This window comes from Eptatretus burgeri, chromosome 12 (assembly GCF_056783735.1).
Source record: "Eptatretus burgeri isolate ZD-2024b chromosome 12, Ebu_testis_v1, whole genome shotgun sequence".
In the NCBI taxonomy this organism is placed as follows: Eukaryota; Metazoa; Chordata; class Myxini; order Myxiniformes; family Myxinidae; genus Eptatretus; species Eptatretus burgeri.
Window position 1 is genome coordinate 66,352,071 of NC_140972.1, and position 17,322 is coordinate 66,369,392.

Sequence of the window (17,322 nt, forward strand, 5' to 3'; positions counted from 1 at the left end):
TTCTGACTTTTCACTCGACGTGCACAAACTCTGCCGACTTGAACAACATTTGCACGTAACTTGGCCTCGAACATGTAAAATTAGAAGCCGTTCGAAAGTGTACTTTTACCCGTTTACCGCAAGTTCATTTTATAGCCACTGCAATGTACGGAGGGCGTGACGTCACTGCGGCAAAGGGGAGGGGTCGTACCACTTCACTGGAATCACGGGGTGGGCTTCGTCCTTTACGAGCCGGCAAGAAATACTGTAAACCTCCATTTTGCTAAAGAGAAAATGTAAAAACTTACAAATCAACATAAATAAAGGTGAAAAATCTAATGATTTTAAACGTTTGCTAAAGTATTTTGAAGAACTAGTGAACACGACATGAAGTGAGCCGCTGCGAGTGGATGGTTCGTCCTGAATCCTTATAAGCTCGAGAAGTTCGAGTCTCGCGTTGCGTGTCGGGAGAAAGCGAATCTTGCCCGTGTGGGTTTTTTTTTTTTACCTCTTCGTTGTCATTAGTAACCCGACGACGTGGTGATTTTACCTCATAAAAACGTTGTGAACAACGTCGAAACGACGCAGTATTAATTGTTTTGAGAACGCGCGGATCGTGTTGCAATGAGTCTCGTCAGCACCGAGGGCAGCTCCGTGTCGTCGTACCGCAGGATGTTCGGTGACACGTTGCGTCCGGCGCGCTCTTTCCAGTCTCATTCCAGTTGTTACGGGAACGGCTCCTCGTCCCACTCGTGGAGCCGGGGGTCCGTCCCGCGGACGTTGGCGGCGAGACGCCCTCAGCACACGACGTACAGCTCCCTGGGGACAGCCATGGGCGGGTCGTTGGACATGCTGGACCTGAGCCAAGCATCTGCGCTCAACACCGAGCTCAGGTCGATGAAGATCAACGAGAAAGAACAGCTCCAAGGCCTAAACGACCGTTTCGCCGGTTACATCGAGAAAGTTCACGAATTCGAGGAAGCCAAACGCTCCCTGGAGGCCGAGGTGTCGCTGCTGAGGCAGCGCCAGTCGTGCCCGTCGCGTCTCACCGAGATCTACGACTCGGAGATGCGGGAGCTGCGCTCGCTCGTCGACGATCTCAACCACGAGAAGACTCAGCTTCAGATGGAGCGCGAGCACATGGAGAACGAGCTGCAGCGCGTGCACGAGAGGTGCGAGCAAGAGGTGCGTCTGCGACAGGACACCGAGAACGGCATGAAGAGCTTGCGGAGGGACGTGGACAATGCCACCATCGTGCGCGCCGACCTGGAGAAGCGGGTCGAGTCGCTGCTCGACGAGATCGCCTTCCTGCGCAAGGTGCACGACGAGGAGGTGGCCGAGATGCACGCGGTCCTCCAGGAAACGCAGGTGTCCGTGGACATGGATACGATCAAACCAGACCTGTCCATGGCGCTCAAGGAGATCCGTGGTCAGTACGAGACGCTCGCGGCGCAAAACATGCACACCGCCGAGGACTGGTACAAGAACAAGTTCACGAACCTGAGTGAGGCGGCGGCAAAGAACAGCGACGCCATCCGCGCCGCCAAGGAGGAGATCGTGGAGTATCGGAGACAGCTCCAGGCACGCAACACTGAAATCGACGCGATCCGCAGCACGAACGAGGCCCTGGAAAAGCAGATGATGGATATGGAGGAGCGTTTCAACCACGAGATGGCAGGGTTGCAGGTGTGTGTGTGTGTGTGTGTGTGTGTGTGTGTGTGTGTGTGTGTGTGTGTGTGTGTGTGTGTGTGTGTGTGTGTGTGTGTGTGTGTGTGTGTGTGTGTGTGTGTGTGTGTGTGTGTGTGTGTGTGTGTGTGTGTGTGTGTGTACATACACAATGGTGTACTTGAGGCTATTTTCTTGTGAGCTCCACCAACAATTTAAAAACAAACTTGGAAAGGGCTTTCTACAATTCCTCACCTCTCTGGGCATGTAGATTTTGTTACATCTGAGAATGAGCGATCGAGAAAGTTGATCTGTGGACTCACAGATCAAGCTAATAAGCCGGTTATGTCCTTCTGGTTAAAGTTTTTAATTGTTCATTTGCACAATGACCACAAATGGTCGGAGCAGAGTTTTTGTACATGAATACAATGTTGTGGGAAAAAAAAGACATTGGTGTACTTTTGCACGAATTATATGGACATCAGTAGACGATGGACAAGTACGTTTATGTGATATCAGGCATTTGAACCTGCGTTCCTCGTATCACAAGTCGGGGTAGAGATGGGAATGCTAAGAGGCTGAGCCAAAGGATAAGATGTGGGTCATTGTTCTCTCCAGTGTGATCAGCCAAACTGCCTCTTACTGTTTGCATGCATGCAGGATACAATCGACCAGCTGGAAGATGAACTCAGGAACACGAAAACAGAGATGTCTCGTCATTTACGGGAGTACCAGGACCTTCTAAACGTGAAAATGGCATTGGATATTGAAATAGCCGCGTATAGGTAAGGCTGTGAAAGAAAATCACACTGTCCCTAATTTAAAATATCCGTAAACAAAAGTCGATCAGCAGAGCCTCGCTCTGATGGCCAGTGGAGCCTCGCTCCTCTTCCTTATTCAAATGTCTAATTCAAAATACCTCACTGCACTGGAAAATGTGGGGACAGGAATACTGCACTGTAAAGGGGTGGGGAGGGGGGGGCTTGTAATGCCCTCTCCCCACTGGAGCGGCAGTACGTGATACAAATTTACACAAAGAAACACCACCGACAAAGATAAAAACACACCAATGCATCAATTTGGGTCATGTTGATCTGACGTCACAAGTCTGGATGTAATTGGCCCAGAACTGTAGGAGGAACAGTGCAACCCGTACACACCCGTACACACACACGTAACACACGCATCACACACACACACACACAATGTTTTTTTGTTTTTTTTTATGTTCCTGGATTTTAGTAAGAATATGAAGCTCTTTCACATCACTGATGTGTTAATGATATCGGTGTTTAGTACTTTCAAGGTGGACGAGAAAGTTCATATTTGGCAAACTGATGCAACTCAAAGCGACAATTCCAGGGGAAAAAAAAAATTGCAAACCGTCCCTAAATTGCCAGGAGAAGAGGAGAGAGTGGTGGTCTGTCACTTCCTCAGGTGAGAAAGGGGCAGAGCTTATACTGCGCATAAACAAAGGTCTCAAATTACATGAATTGTGAATATCTACATTCATAAAATGAAACGCCACAAAATTGCAGAGTGAAAGGTTCAGGTTAGACATTTTGACCACTTAGCGGTCCCACCCTGGACTGCACAGACGTCATGTATCATGTTAAAAGAGAGGTGTCACCTTGCATGATGAAAATAACGTTAGCTCTTCCCACCTGCTTATTGCAATCATGTGATGTTCCATCTCCCTTCTGGAGGGTCCTTAACACCTGGTGCACAACACTTGCTGCATTACTGGGTGAGGACTGCTCAGTGGTCGAAACGTGCGACCTACACCTTCCCTTTATCTGGCAGCTGTTCAAGTTGGTGTCATTTTTTAAAATATGTTTGTTCTTCCCCAATACAACCATGTTTTTTTGTGTGCTTATTTGGAGGTGAAGTCACCTGGATTGTAGAACAATAGAACAAATTATGATGATTGTAGAGCAATAGCTTTTTAACAAACACCACCCTTTTCTCAGCCTGCAAGGAAAAGCCTTGTCTATCCCCAAATCATATGATGAGGAATTCTTATGTTTAATGTCACCAAAGCCTGTAAAAGTAATGGATTGGCAGTGATTATTTGCAATAAGATGGCAGGTCAGTTTACTGGCATACAACCCAGTCAGTGATTGGTTGATATCAGTGAGGTTGAAGGGACATCTGGTGAACACCACCATCATTCAGCTCCAATTTCTGCAGCAGATGAAGAAAATGTGGAAGTACTTTCTGAAAAGTTGCAGGAACTGGTGGAACAGGTGTCTAAAGGAGATGTTTTCATTATTATGGAACACAGGAATACAAATATTGGAGAAGTAAGAGCAATAGGAATTGCAGGAAAGCATGGACATACTCTCCAAAAAGAGCCAGAGGAATGAATGCTGGATTTCTGTGTGCAGAATGAGCTCATATTTGCAAATACACGATTCAAACAACCAAATGCAGACTGTACACATAAAGTTCACCTGATGGGCAAAATATAAATCAGATTGATTACTGTACATTCTAATCAACAGAAGATTAAGAAGTGCTGAGCAATCGACCTTGGAATTGAAAGAGAATACTATGCCAGGTGGAGACTGTGGGACAGATCGTTAACTCCTTTCAGCCAAACAACATACGATTCAAATTGAGAAAGGTGAATAAAAATAATCAAAAAGTCCAACCAGATATGACCTTGAAAACATATGCAAACAAAATGCAACGAGAAGGGCACTCAGTAGAGCACATACCTCCACCACGTAATGCCTGATCCCCGAGAACATATCAGGCCCAATACATTTTTGAAATATCATGCTATACAGCACTATATCATTTTTGGCCCTATCTCTCAATGGTGAAGAATCACTTTGATTCGGATCTTCACCAACGTCAAATGAATTCATCCTTGCGACACACCCAACCTGTCAACCAAATTTCGTCCGAATCCGTCCACAACTTTTTGAGATATCGTGCTATATATCATTTTTAGCCTCATCTCTCATTGGTGAAGAATCACTTGAAAAAATTCTCGTAGTCGGATCCGGATCTTCACCAAAATCTAATTGGTTTGTCCTTGTCACACACCGAACCTGTCCACAAAATTTAATCCGAATCCATGCACAACTTTTTGAGATATCCTGTACACAGACAGACAAAGAGGGGTGAAAACATAATTACCTTCACCTTCGGTGGTGGAGGTAAATAAAGGTTAAAAAAAAACGTTTTGGAGAGCTGGACTAGGTCGACAGAATGCCAGATGAATTGTTCAATAAGACATTATTATTTAAAAAAAATTGTATACATTAGTCGAGGTTCGTGAAAGAGCTAATACACTGAAAGGATTGGATGTAATAGACAAAAACAAGATGATAAAGGAACAGTCAAGACGCATGAAGAAGGAGCAGCAGAGAGAGGGGGGGGGAATACCAACAGGTTCGGGGTGGGGTTAACGAGGATAGAAAAGATTATGGTTTTGGATTGGTGACTGTATGATATGGTGGTGAACAGCTGTATTGAAGACCTTGAGGGAAGAATAAGATTGAATAGGATGGAGAAGTTGATTCTACAGGTGGGGGTGGGGGGGGGGAGAGGAACAAATGAGTGGAGGTGAGCAGTTATCCTGGATTTTGATAGTTTCACCAGAAGGGGGTTGATGGTTGACCATGTATGTGAGCCCTGCAGAAACCTGGGGGTGGGGGTGGACAAAGCATGGAAAGAGCAGAGGGTGCAAGACGAGAAAGGAGGTGGTTAGGGTTAGAATGTAGAAGACAGAGACTACTGACCTGTCTGCGATGGTGAAGTAAGAAGCCCATAAACTCAGCTTCATTGCGGAGATTCCAATAATCTTAAAGGCCTTGGTTTCCACAGCGTCAAGCTGAGCAAGATGAAGCATGGGAGTCAGCCTAGAGGGGGAGAGCAGTTCGCCATCAAGCTGTGGATGAAGGCCTTGTAGGTGGATAGGAGTTCAGGTGAACCAAGGAAGGACATTGTAAAAGAAGAGGCCAAAAACAACATCTGAAAAGGAAGCAAAAGAAGAATGCTAAATGGCTGTCGGAAGAGGCAATAAATATTGCAGACAGAAGAAGAGGGACGAAAGCCAAAGGCACAATCAGCTAAATGCTGACTTTTAAGGACAAGGCAGGAAAGACAGAGAGAGCTATTTCAAAGAGGCATGCATAGAGATAGAAAGTGACAACAGAGTGATAAAAACAAGATAACTTTTAAAAAGGGTTAGAGGTCGCAGGAAAGTTTCTGGTCTCAGATTGTGGTCCTTAAGAGTAGAACAGGAAAATATCTCGCATAAGAAACACAGGTTAAAGATGGCTGGAAGGAGTCTACCATAACTCTATACAAACAGTATAGCAATATGATGGCAACCTTTGAAGAAAGACAATATGAGCATAAACTAATAATCATAGAAAGTGAGGTACGTAGAGCCCTGAAAGCGCTGGCAAATGGAAAAGCACCAGATGCTGACAAAATTCCAATAGAAGTCTTCAAGGTAGTTGGACATACCATTGCCAAAGAAAGGCGATCTAGGAAAATATTCAAATAACTGAAGCATTACCTTGACTACACATGCGAGCAAGATATTACGAAAGATCATTCAACACAATAGAATAATTAATCAAGTGAGAAATACCCCGTTAAGAAAGCAGTTTTCAGAAGAGGAGGAGGTCCTCGAGATCAAATCACAAATCTGAGGTGGATCATGGAAAATGCAAGGGAATACCAAAGGAAGGTGTATCTCTGTTGTATAGATTACAGTAATGCTTTCACTCCTGTTGATGAATTGATGTGGATTATGTTGAGAGAAATGAGGATGTCTGATAAGAAGCCCGTACACTGAGCAGTCGTGAAAGAACAGAGACAGGATTGTTTGAAATTGTAAAAGGGGTGAGACGGAGTATATTGTCTCCCCTTTCTTGTTCAATCTGTATCGTGAGTACATCATGAGAAAATCAAACTTGGATGACAGTGGTTGAAGTCAGGATTTGAGAAAGATGTATCAACAACGTAAGGTGTGCTGATACCACTCTGTTGGCAGAAAGTAAAGAAGACTTGATGAAACTGCTGCAAACAGTGAAAACGCTGGACTTCATTTAAACCGAAAAAAGATGAAAGTCTTGTCAACTGAGAAGATCGATGTGTTCAGATTGGGAGACGATCACATGGAAATAGTGGAAAATTTCATCTTCCGGGGTTCTAAAATTGAAGTGAGTGGAGAATGTAGAGGATAAATTAAAGTGTTGGGGAGAACGGCTGTCAGGATTGACAAATATCTGGAAAGACAAAGACGTGACAAAACAAACCAAGAGGAGGTTGGTGAATGCTCTGGTATTTGCAGTTGCAATGTATGGATGCGAGTCATGAATGATGAAGAAGAAAGAAAAGAAGAAGATTGTCAGTTTTGAAATGCAGTGTTGGAGACGAATGTTAAAAATTCCATGGACTGCAAGAAGAACAAACAAATTGGTGGTTGAAGAGATTAGATCATCAAGTACATTAGAAGCACTAATGCTAAAACAGAAACTGTCATATTTTGGACACATCTTGTGTGCAGAAACCTAAAGTTGGTAGAAGTGAATGATGCTGGGTATGGTTGAGAGAAGAAGAGGAAGAGAATGGTGGAGAGAAGAAGAGGAAGAAAATAGTTGAGAGAAGAAGAGGAGGAGGCAGACCTTGTATGTGCTGGATGGATGGTGTGGAGGCTGCAACCATGTTGGCCCTGCCAGAGCTTTGGGAAGCAGTGCAGGATAGGAATGTTTGGAGAAGTCTGATAATGAATGTCACCAGAAGTCGGACACGACTTGATGGAACTAGATGAACTAGATCATTGGTTCCCAACCTAAGTGGTCCGTAAGTAAACGGCAGGTGTTTCTTAAGTTACTCCCAAGAAAAAAAAAATATGTATATATATATATATATATATATCTTCTTCTTCTTCTTCTTCTTCTTCTTCTTCTTTCGGATGCTCCCGTTAGGGGTCGCCACAGCAGATCATCCGTATGATCCGCATAGTGATTTGGCACATGTTTTACGCCGGATGCCCTTCCTGACGCAACCCTGGTCGGCTCTTACGACACAGGGATATGGTACACCTATTTTAACCGGGGTATACACCGGCCCAGTATACTGGTACTCATTTCGCCGACCTCGGAAGGATGACAGGCTGAGTCAACCCCCTGGTGTATTAATTCAGTGGCCCAACGGGGCTTGAACTCAGGATCTCTTGGATCCCAAGCCGCTGCCCTAACCACTGCGCCAACACCAGGATATGGAGATATATATATATATATATATATATATATATATATATATATATATATATATATATATATATATATATATATATATATATATATATATATATATATATATATATATATATATATATATATATATATATATATATATATATATATATATATATATATATATATATATTTTTATATATATATTTTTATATATATATATATATATATTTTTATATATATTTTATTTATATATATATATATATATATGTTACGGTTCTAGGAACTGTATGCATTCAAACATACAGGTGCCCCGAAGTTAGTTATGCCGTTAAGTATATGTGTAGACAGAACCCCTCCTTGTGTGTAGTGCGAAATTGAAGGGGTGTGTTGCGATGTTTTTTTAGTTAGGGTAATAAATCTTTATTTCCCCTCTTATTTGAACCACAGAACCTTTTTCTCGCTTTCCGAGGCGAAATCTTTGTGAGGTACCTTTTTGGCAAGTGCAGTCACGTGTGGAGGGGGCGGGCTCCCGGCATGGCCAAAACCTCACCCAGAAGGGGCGGACCCATGGAGGCCCTGTCCAATCAGGGCGGACAGTGACGTCAGTTTTGACCAAGGCCCCACCCCGCCGAGGGAGGTCGATGAACTACGAAGGGACCCTCTGAGACGCGCATTCGTTGGAGTTCATTCAAAAGGCTCAGTTCAGTTCTGCATTCGCTGGGGTGTTCATTGGAGTTTTGCTGGAGTCTTGAGTTCGGTGTACGAGGAGGATTGACAGACTGAGAGCTTTTTCACGAGTCTGTGGGTGGTGGTGCATGGCCGTTCTTCGTTGGTGGAGCGATCTGTCTGGTCGATTCCGATAACGACCGAGGACACCCGACCTCGACCGGGTCTCTCGCTGGGTCCTGTCCGCGAACCTGATCCCCGCCCTGGGACTCCACTCGGGTTCCTTCGCGGACACAAGCCCCACGCGTGTGACTGCGGGCTGAGCTGCACGACCATTGGCAGGTGCCGCACCATGGAGCACCCCCTCCTGCCAAAGTACAGGTACCCAGCCGAGCTGCACAACCATTGGCAGGTGCCACACCACGGAGCACCCCTCCCTCTAATGCGCAGGTACCCAGCCGAGCCGCGACCCCAGCTCGTCTCTCTCCCTGGCTGCAAGGCTCCTTGGAATTCACCTGGGTTTTATTTTCGTCTGTGTGTGTGGCGCCGCCTGTTAAGTGGAACTGCATAAGTGTTTTCGATCATTGTAAATCTCCTGTATATCCGTGATAAGCTTGCTGTAAATAAAACAATTGTAGAAATGTTCCCACTTCGTTTCCGTCCTTTCTTTCATTGGTCCAGCACGGTTCGGATCCAAGTTTAGCCGGGTCTTATCCCCAATAATCTGCTCATCCCAGCCAGCATGGCTTTGGCAGTTCCGCTCGACTGCACCTGAACCGGAGTTGGTATTCGGTAGTTGGAACTCTACCGCAGTCGGTAGAGTGACCCGGTTTGAGCAAGACGTGCTGAGGGCGTGGTTCCCCGGTAGACGACACCGCGTGGTTAATTAGGTAAATTGGTTCGAGACAAAAAGACCCTACGCTACGCGGTGGAGGTATTGGCGTCCACGGTCGGTTAAGCGACCCGCCGCCTCACGGAGTTATCCGTGAGCGACGGCCTACAATTCCGGGAGTCTGGTGGGAGACGACTTAACTCCCCCCACCTCGCGTCGTTTTCGCCACCGGTCCATGGCCTGCAACAATATATATATATATATATATATATATATATATATATATATATATATATATATATATATATATATATATATATATATATATATATATATATATATATATATATATATATACACACACACACACACACACACACACACACACACACACACACACACACACACACACACACAGTAGACTAGGTGTAAGTCGGCAGCGTGTAACTCGTCACTTCGCCTAAGTCGGCAGCGTCAAAAAGTCCCGAATTTATCTCATGTTAAATCCCTTTGAATAAAGGGGCATCCCTCTGTAAGTCGTCATCTCTAAGTCGTCACTTCGTCTAAGTCGTCAGATGTTGTCCATTCCCACGTAATGGAAACTCAAGTAAATTACCACTCCTAACTCGTCACACGGAACTGCTGCCTCATGAGAAGCCCGATTTCATGGAATCGTGATGCTCGCTCATTGGTGTACACCGCCAGTGATAGGCTATTTATAACTGCGTACACACGTTGATCGCACTGCAGGCAGGACAATGGCGACTAAGCGTAAGCTTACAACTAAAACCTACCAAGAAAAATACGACATTATCCAGTTTTGTGAGGCAAATCCACTGATGAAGAAAACAGACATAGCTGAGAAGTTGGACATCAAACAGCAGACATTGAACGATATCTTGAAGAATAAGGTCAAGATATTTGGACAAGTGGAGAAGATCGTGAGGCCGGTTGGAAGTGTGAAATGTGTGTCCTTTGAAGATGTCGATGACGCGCTCATCATCTAGTTTCGGCAAATGTCGGCTCAGCCAAATATTCGGTTTCGGCCAAATATTCGGCCGATACTGTCTTTCGGTGGAGGATTGCCCAGCCAACATCATGGAATACAATGACCGGTTTGAATCCTTTCTCATGCACCAGATGCCCAAGAGTTTGAGGCAGTCAAACATAACAGATTACTTCGCGAAGAAGTAAAGGATCGATCAAGCTTAGTGTTGAAGTCCGATCATGGTTTTATCTTGGCTTGTTTTGTACATTACCGCACTCACTTACACATAGGCATTGAGTGGTAATCATCACCACGATGACTGTGTGTCATGTAATTTGTCACCATACCATCACTGATGGTATACGAGTTGTCTTACAGAGTTGTTTATTATCTTTACTTTTGATAAACTGATTCATGAATTCCATCTTTGCTTGATCACTTTCCAACTCACCAACTCACCCCCACCTATGCCCCGAGGATTGTGTTTTCCTTTTGGTACAATAGCCGGCTCTCATACATATGTGTCCAGGCCACGCGCGACTTCATCCTTCACCCCACAGTCATCATGAATGTTCGCATACGCGTAAGTCGTCACATTTCTAAGTCGTCACTTTTTTCTCGGTCCCGATGGTGACGACTTACGCCTAGTCTACTGTATATATATATTTCAGGTTGAACATGTTTACTCAAAAGCAGGTCGTTAAATTCACCCCATCGACTTCCATAATCTTTTTATATATACTGTATGCTCTTTCAGGTACCGTTCTACATTTGCGAGTTTTTGATGCAATTCTAAGGAGCATTCAAAGTAGCCATTTTAACCCAAATGGATACAAATATTAACTTTTGGTTCATGTTCAACAATGACGTATACCACAGTATTACGTCACATTCTGTACACTGTGCAATCATTTTCTACTTTCATCTTGCATCCCACCTAACCCGTTTTTATATTTCCGGAGTGTATTTAAAAAAATAAAATCACAACTGGTTCAAGTCGGTGAGCATTGAGCGCAGTGCATTGCAAAATGGAGAGATTTCTTATACGTGCGAGTGGTAGTTGGGACCAGCCTGGACCTACAACTGGAATTGAGGAATCTCATCAGTCACCTTCAAAGAAAAGAAAACCTCTGTGTCCGAAATATAATCCTGAATATTTAGCATCGGGATTTAAATTTTCTGGATCTGAGGATGAACCAAAGCCACAGTGCATTATTTGTCAGGAGGTATTGTCAAACGAAGCGCTTCAACCTGCAAAATTTCACCGCCATTTATCTATAAAACATCCGGGATGTGAAAAGAAGCCACGATGAGTTTATTTAACAAAAGAAACGGGAACCTTGCTATCAGGAGTTTTAAATGTGTAAAATGAAAACTTAACTTGATAGTGGTTTGAAAGCATCTTTCCTGATTTCGCTGAGGATTGCAAAGTCCAAAAAGCCTGCACAGTTAGGGAATATCTTGTGATGCCCTGCATGAGGGATGTGTGTAAATGTTTATTTGGCTCTGAAGTCGTCAAAAAAATAACTTGCCTCTGTTCCAATATAAAATAATAGCTTGTCGTCTCATTCAAGACATGTCACTCGATATAGAAAAGCAACTTGTTCAACGTCTTCAAGGTAAGAGATTCGCCATTCAACTCTGAATCCACCGACGTTTCTGGTTTCGCTGAAATACTTTTTCTTTTTTAAAGTTTTTTTTTTTTAGTTTTAAACTGTTGTGAAAAACGGAGTTAGTGGTCCGTAGGAAAAATATAGACACCAAGGTAATCTGTATATTGACAAAGGTTGGGAACCAATGAACTAGATGATTGTCTCCTCGAGAAAGTATCTAATCAAGTCCTGCATATGTGTTTTATCACCACAAATGCATTGTAAAATCTGGAGGACAAGAGACAATATAAAATTTTACAAAAAAGATGTTCCAAATAAATTGATGTATGGCCAGGGTTGCACTTGTCCATGAGGAATAAATAAACGGATTCCTCATCCATGGAATATACTTGTTCGTTAATTAAGATGATCGGTCTATCTTGATTCTCGATGCAAGTGAGGACATTTATATACCTGTTCCTGCTCATTCCCTGAGCAGGTTTGTCCATTCCCTGCCAATCCCGAGATATCAAGGATCCTGTGTTAATTAAAAAATAATAACTCCATGGACACAATTTGCTGGATTGGGCCCACAATTTGCTGGAGCCACATAGCCCATGTGATGGTCCTCATCTGGTGTACCAAGATCTTTCCATTCTCAGCATCGTGGTCGTTGCTTCATGTCACTGATCGTAATTGCTTTGAAAAAATGGTTTTGTTGTCTCAGTCACTTTGTTGATTTTTTTTGAATGCATAATTGTATCCAAATACATCACAATTCGCTCTGTTGCTGCTTTAAACACTCGCTATAGATATTGAAAGATGACAGAAGGACTTTCCTCTTTGGACCGAGAAACATATAATGCCACACATATACAGATAACATGCCACAATCTAAACAGTAAAGATAGCAGGATTCGCAGACATGTCCCATTTAATTCCTTAGACAAGTGTCCTTTGTCTTGGTCACACCTGGATTGGGATGTTTTAAAAGGTTTTGATAAATCACATAATTCTTCCTGAGAGAAGCACTTGTTCCAGTAGATGCATTGTACATTTTAAGTGGAAAACCAGGTTGTGCTTTTGTCTGGTCCAAACAGGAAACTACTTGAAAGTGAGGAAACACGGATTGTCGGAACCAGCAGCCACATGGGCGGTGGAGGCAGCGGCAGCGGTGGCAGCTTGATACAAATGCAGACATACAGCACCCGCTCGCTCCTACCACAATCTCTGCTGCTGCACCGCAAGCTCGATGACAAGGACAATGGGAAGAAGGGAATGCAGAGTGGCAAGTCGAGTGTGGCCAGCAAAAAGAGCAGCGGTTACCAGGTAGTGGAGGAGACCGTGATCACCACTAAGAAGTCTGAGAAATCGGTCGATTTGGAGAGAGCGCAGAATGAATCTAAAGCTGCTGAGAATAAGGATGAAAAGTGGAACAAATAGAACCATTATTTTACAAAAAGCCTTTTCTGATACTACTCAAACATTTCCATATCAGTTTCTCTCAGATGAGAAAGGCTTTTCACACTGCAAATTTACTTGGCCTGAACACATGATCTCAATGAGGACGTTTTGGCCATAATGTACCCCAGCCCTATTGACTTCACAACATGTTTACTGCAAGGAATTATTGGGGGAAATGGCAGTTTGATCCATTATATTGGTTTGCAGATGCTCTATGTAATACTTATCGACAAGGTGGAGCCAATATTTACTCCCCAATTTAAGCTCACCCATAACCTCCGCCTCTTGGGATTGGTTGGTAACAGATTAAAATGTAATGAGGGAGTTGCCATGCAGTTTACTTTAGGCATGTTTTCAAAGAGTAAATATTGGTGCCACATGGCCAGTTAGTGGTGAAAACCACATCTAGAAACAAATATGGTGGAGTGAGTACCTGATTTTATTTTTTAAATCCCTCCCTGCCCCCCCCCCCCCAGAATTCCTTGCGGTAAACATCACTAAGGGATTGGCCCATCAAGTGCCAGATTTACAAACCAATATCTCTAGCTCGTGCTGCTCTCACCATTCGGGCCTGCTTTTAATTATATCGATTACATCACATTTACACAATGTGTGCAAGAAAAAGAAACAAAACAAAAAAAATGAAAAATTGTTTAGCATGAAATACTGTATACCTGCACACTTTGTTTTGCATGTGCACCCTTTTCACACTTAGAATGCATGCTTTGAACTGTGTAATTGGTGATGTTTTGCATTGTTCAGGCAAGTAGCACAAAACCATGCTATCTAGTTCCAATGCCTCATTATTTGGCATCATGACAAACCAGCGATGATATATGTATGGCGGCTGTTTATGCATTACACAAATTCTGGTTCCAAGACCGAGTACAAGCACAGAAGGCTGCATTAATATATTTTCAGTCAGGTTTGGCCCTTTAGCTGTAGGATGTTTGAAGTATTTCCATGGAAAATATTGTAAAAAAAAAACCCTGCTAGCTGTTGCAAAAACGAAGTTTGGAGTTTAACAAAACATGGTAACTTTTAGAGAAACCCATATATACAGGGTATTCCAAAATGATGTGCAACTTTTCAAACAGCTGTCATAATTTTACAAATGTGACCCTCTTTTTATTTTCAGGTCACCTAAAGAACAAGGTTAAAAGTTTTTTCCATCGAAGTTCAAATCATGGTGAGCATTTTCTCTGTGCCCCAGTGGATGCTCATTTTAGAGACGTTTTTTGCAACGAAGTTATACGTGTCTACACAAAGTCAGTTTCGTAACATCTATCCAAATGCAAGAATTCCACAATGCATAACCAGCAAATGTATGGTTGAAAAGTTGAGACTGGAAGCATGAAAGACCAAATTAAAGGACACAGGGTTCAAAAACATTCAGTGAGAACACTTGACATGATAGAGGCTGCAAGGGAAGCTTTGTAGGCTTCTCTCGAAAAGTCAACACGCCGACTTGCACAACTGGTGGGAACTTCTCGCATGACCATTGGCACAATCATACATGACGATCTGAAACTGCAGTACAAGCCACAGTTACTGCACCACGAGCCCAAAAGAAAAAAGATGGCCTCGCTACTTCCAGGATCTATCTCCTCCCAACTGGTACCTACAGAGGTCCCTCAAAGGTAAAGTCAATGAAAACAATCAACACACACTCTCAGAGTTGAAAAATAACATCAGATGGGCAATTGGACGCTTACCAGCCCCAGTTCTCAGCCGAGTCATCAACAACTTGTGTCTGTGTGGCAGCTGTCATCCAGAGGCATGGTGGTTTTTGGATTGGGCACTTGATCAACAACTAATATTGCTCCTTATTGTTTGGTGAAGAATTTATCTCACGATAATAAACAAATATGTAACTAATCCTGTGCATTATTAGAGAAAAACAAACAAAACTGACCATTAATGAAAAAAATATATTGAAATTAAATAAAAAGTTGCACAACATTTGGAATATCCTATGAATATACTATACATTTACTATATACACTGACATATATATATATATATATATATATATATATATATATATATATATATATATATATAATGTTTAGGTTGGGGGGGGGCTTAATGTTTAGGGTGGGGGGGCTTGGGATCTTAGGATCCTGAGTTCAAATCCCCCATGGCTGTTGAATTCATACCAGGTGGGGTGTTCGTCACACTCCACATGTTTCGATTTTCCCGCCGATCAAATCACGTGCCTTCTGGTTGAATGGTTTGTATTGGCAGGGACAATTGTCTGGGTAGCAGACAGACGGTTGTTCTTTGAAGATTATGTGGTTTTATCGTGTGAGACAATCCGCAGCGATGCTCACCATAACAGTGAGGAGGTGCATCTGATTTATATATATTTATAAAAATGTATATTGTATCTTGTTTTTGTTGTCAAGTAAATTGTGTAAGATATACATGTAGCAAACTGCACAAAATTAATATATTATATATCTACAGATCTTGTCACATTCCACTCATCTGAGCATCCTCAGTGCAATGAAACATCTATTGCCATTTAGGAAGAAATGCCCTGGAGCACTAATTTTTCAAGTGTTGTGTGTGTGTGTGTGTGTACGTGTGTGCCTTTTGTGTGTTTTCTATTGTGTCGTTTTCTGCTGTGCCATGTTATTTATTCTTTTGGATGACGGTGGCACTGATAGCATTTGACTGTTTTTGTCACAATGCAGATGCAATTTCATTAGATGGAAGTGGGTGGATATATGTGTTATTTGCTGTTCGATCAGGTGGACATCTATACACGTCAGAAAAGTATAGTTCACTTCACGGTCGTATATAAAGTACATTGTGTGGTAAAAACTCGTCAATCATTCCCCCCTCAAGCATGTCGAGTTTTTCTCAGCACAGAATGGGTGAGGTTGTGGTTGTGTGTGTGTGTGTGTGTGTGTGTGTTTGTGTAATTCAATAAAGAATCAATCAAATAACTTTTGCTTCTTTTCATTCAAGACATTATTTGACAAGAAAATCAATAAGATGTATTTGTGAACACCAATACAAGTTAATCAAATGAGGATTTGGAAATTATTGGCACATAGCTCGGCAACAATTAAGAACTAGATATCTGCGATCAAAGCAATCACCAAAGGTAAGTCTCCTCCAGCAGCACCAGCTTACCTTTGGTGATTGTCTGTGACTTACCCGTGGCAATGGCCATATGTTTGTCAGACCCCCATATGACCTTGACCTTCAACATTAAGGGATAGTGTAAATTAAGAAAATGTGACCCATCTACAATCTATCCATAAACTCAAAATCGTGAAAATCAGAGAAAAATTATTCAAGTTATGATTTTTAAAAAAGGTGTTTTTTGTTGATTAGGTCACAATCTGAAAAAAGTAGGTCAAGGACACAAAACAAATATCAGATAAACAACTTCATTGCAGGTCCACTATTATGAAATTTCGTATGTAGCCTGTACTTGCTGGCTGTGCCACTGATGCAGTGCCCTTATTACCAGTAAGCTGGACGGAGTTTGGTACACCACCAAAAACCCCCTTCTGGTGAAACTACCAAAATTAAGAATTACTGCTCACCTTCATTCTTTCATTCCTCTTTTTCCCTGCCTCTGGAACAAACTCCCACACACTCTTCAATCCCACTCTTCCCTCCAAGTCTTCAAAACAGCTGTTCACCACCATATATCTTCCCCCATCCAAAATCCTCATCTTTTCTACCCCTGTTAATCCACCTCAAACCCACCTCCTTCAAATTCCCTCTTTTCCTTCCTGAAAGTCCCTGTAGTGTCCATCTTGTTTACCCTGTGTACCCCGCCCCATCCCTCTCCCACCGATCTGTTGTCTTAATTCCCCACTATTTTGAGCTTCCCTCTCCCGCCCCTTTTGTTTCCTACCTTGTTCTATGTTTTGTGTGTTAGCTCTT

General features: G+C 42.8%; 1 protein-coding gene across 1 annotated transcript; it reads left to right on the plus strand.

Moving 5' to 3' along the window:
* The first annotated feature begins 420 nt into the window (after positions 1 to 420).
* INA (internexin neuronal intermediate filament protein alpha) lies at positions 421 to 15,459 on the plus strand. Its single transcript, XM_085848329.1, has 3 exons — positions 421 to 1,665; positions 2,305 to 2,429; positions 13,050 to 15,459. Exons 1-3 carry the CDS (start codon positions 604 to 606, stop codon positions 13,390 to 13,392), a joined length of 1,530 nt encoding a protein of 509 aa, XP_085704455.1. The 5' UTR covers positions 421 to 603; the 3' UTR covers positions 13,393 to 15,459.
* Positions 15,460 to 17,322: the final 1,863 nt, after the last annotated feature.

Coding starts and splice junctions, on each gene's coding strand:
- INA (XM_085848329.1), top strand. CDS start 604: ATGAGTCTCGTCAGCACCGAGGGCAGCTCCGTGTCGTCGTACCGCAGG. Junction 1,666..2,304: donor ACGAGATGGCAGGGTTGCAG/GTGTGTGTGTGT, acceptor GCATGCATGCAG/GATACAATCGACCAGCTGGA. Junction 2,430..13,049: donor ATTGAAATAGCCGCGTATAG/GTAAGGCTGTGA, acceptor TGGTCCAAACAG/GAAACTACTTGAAAGTGAGG.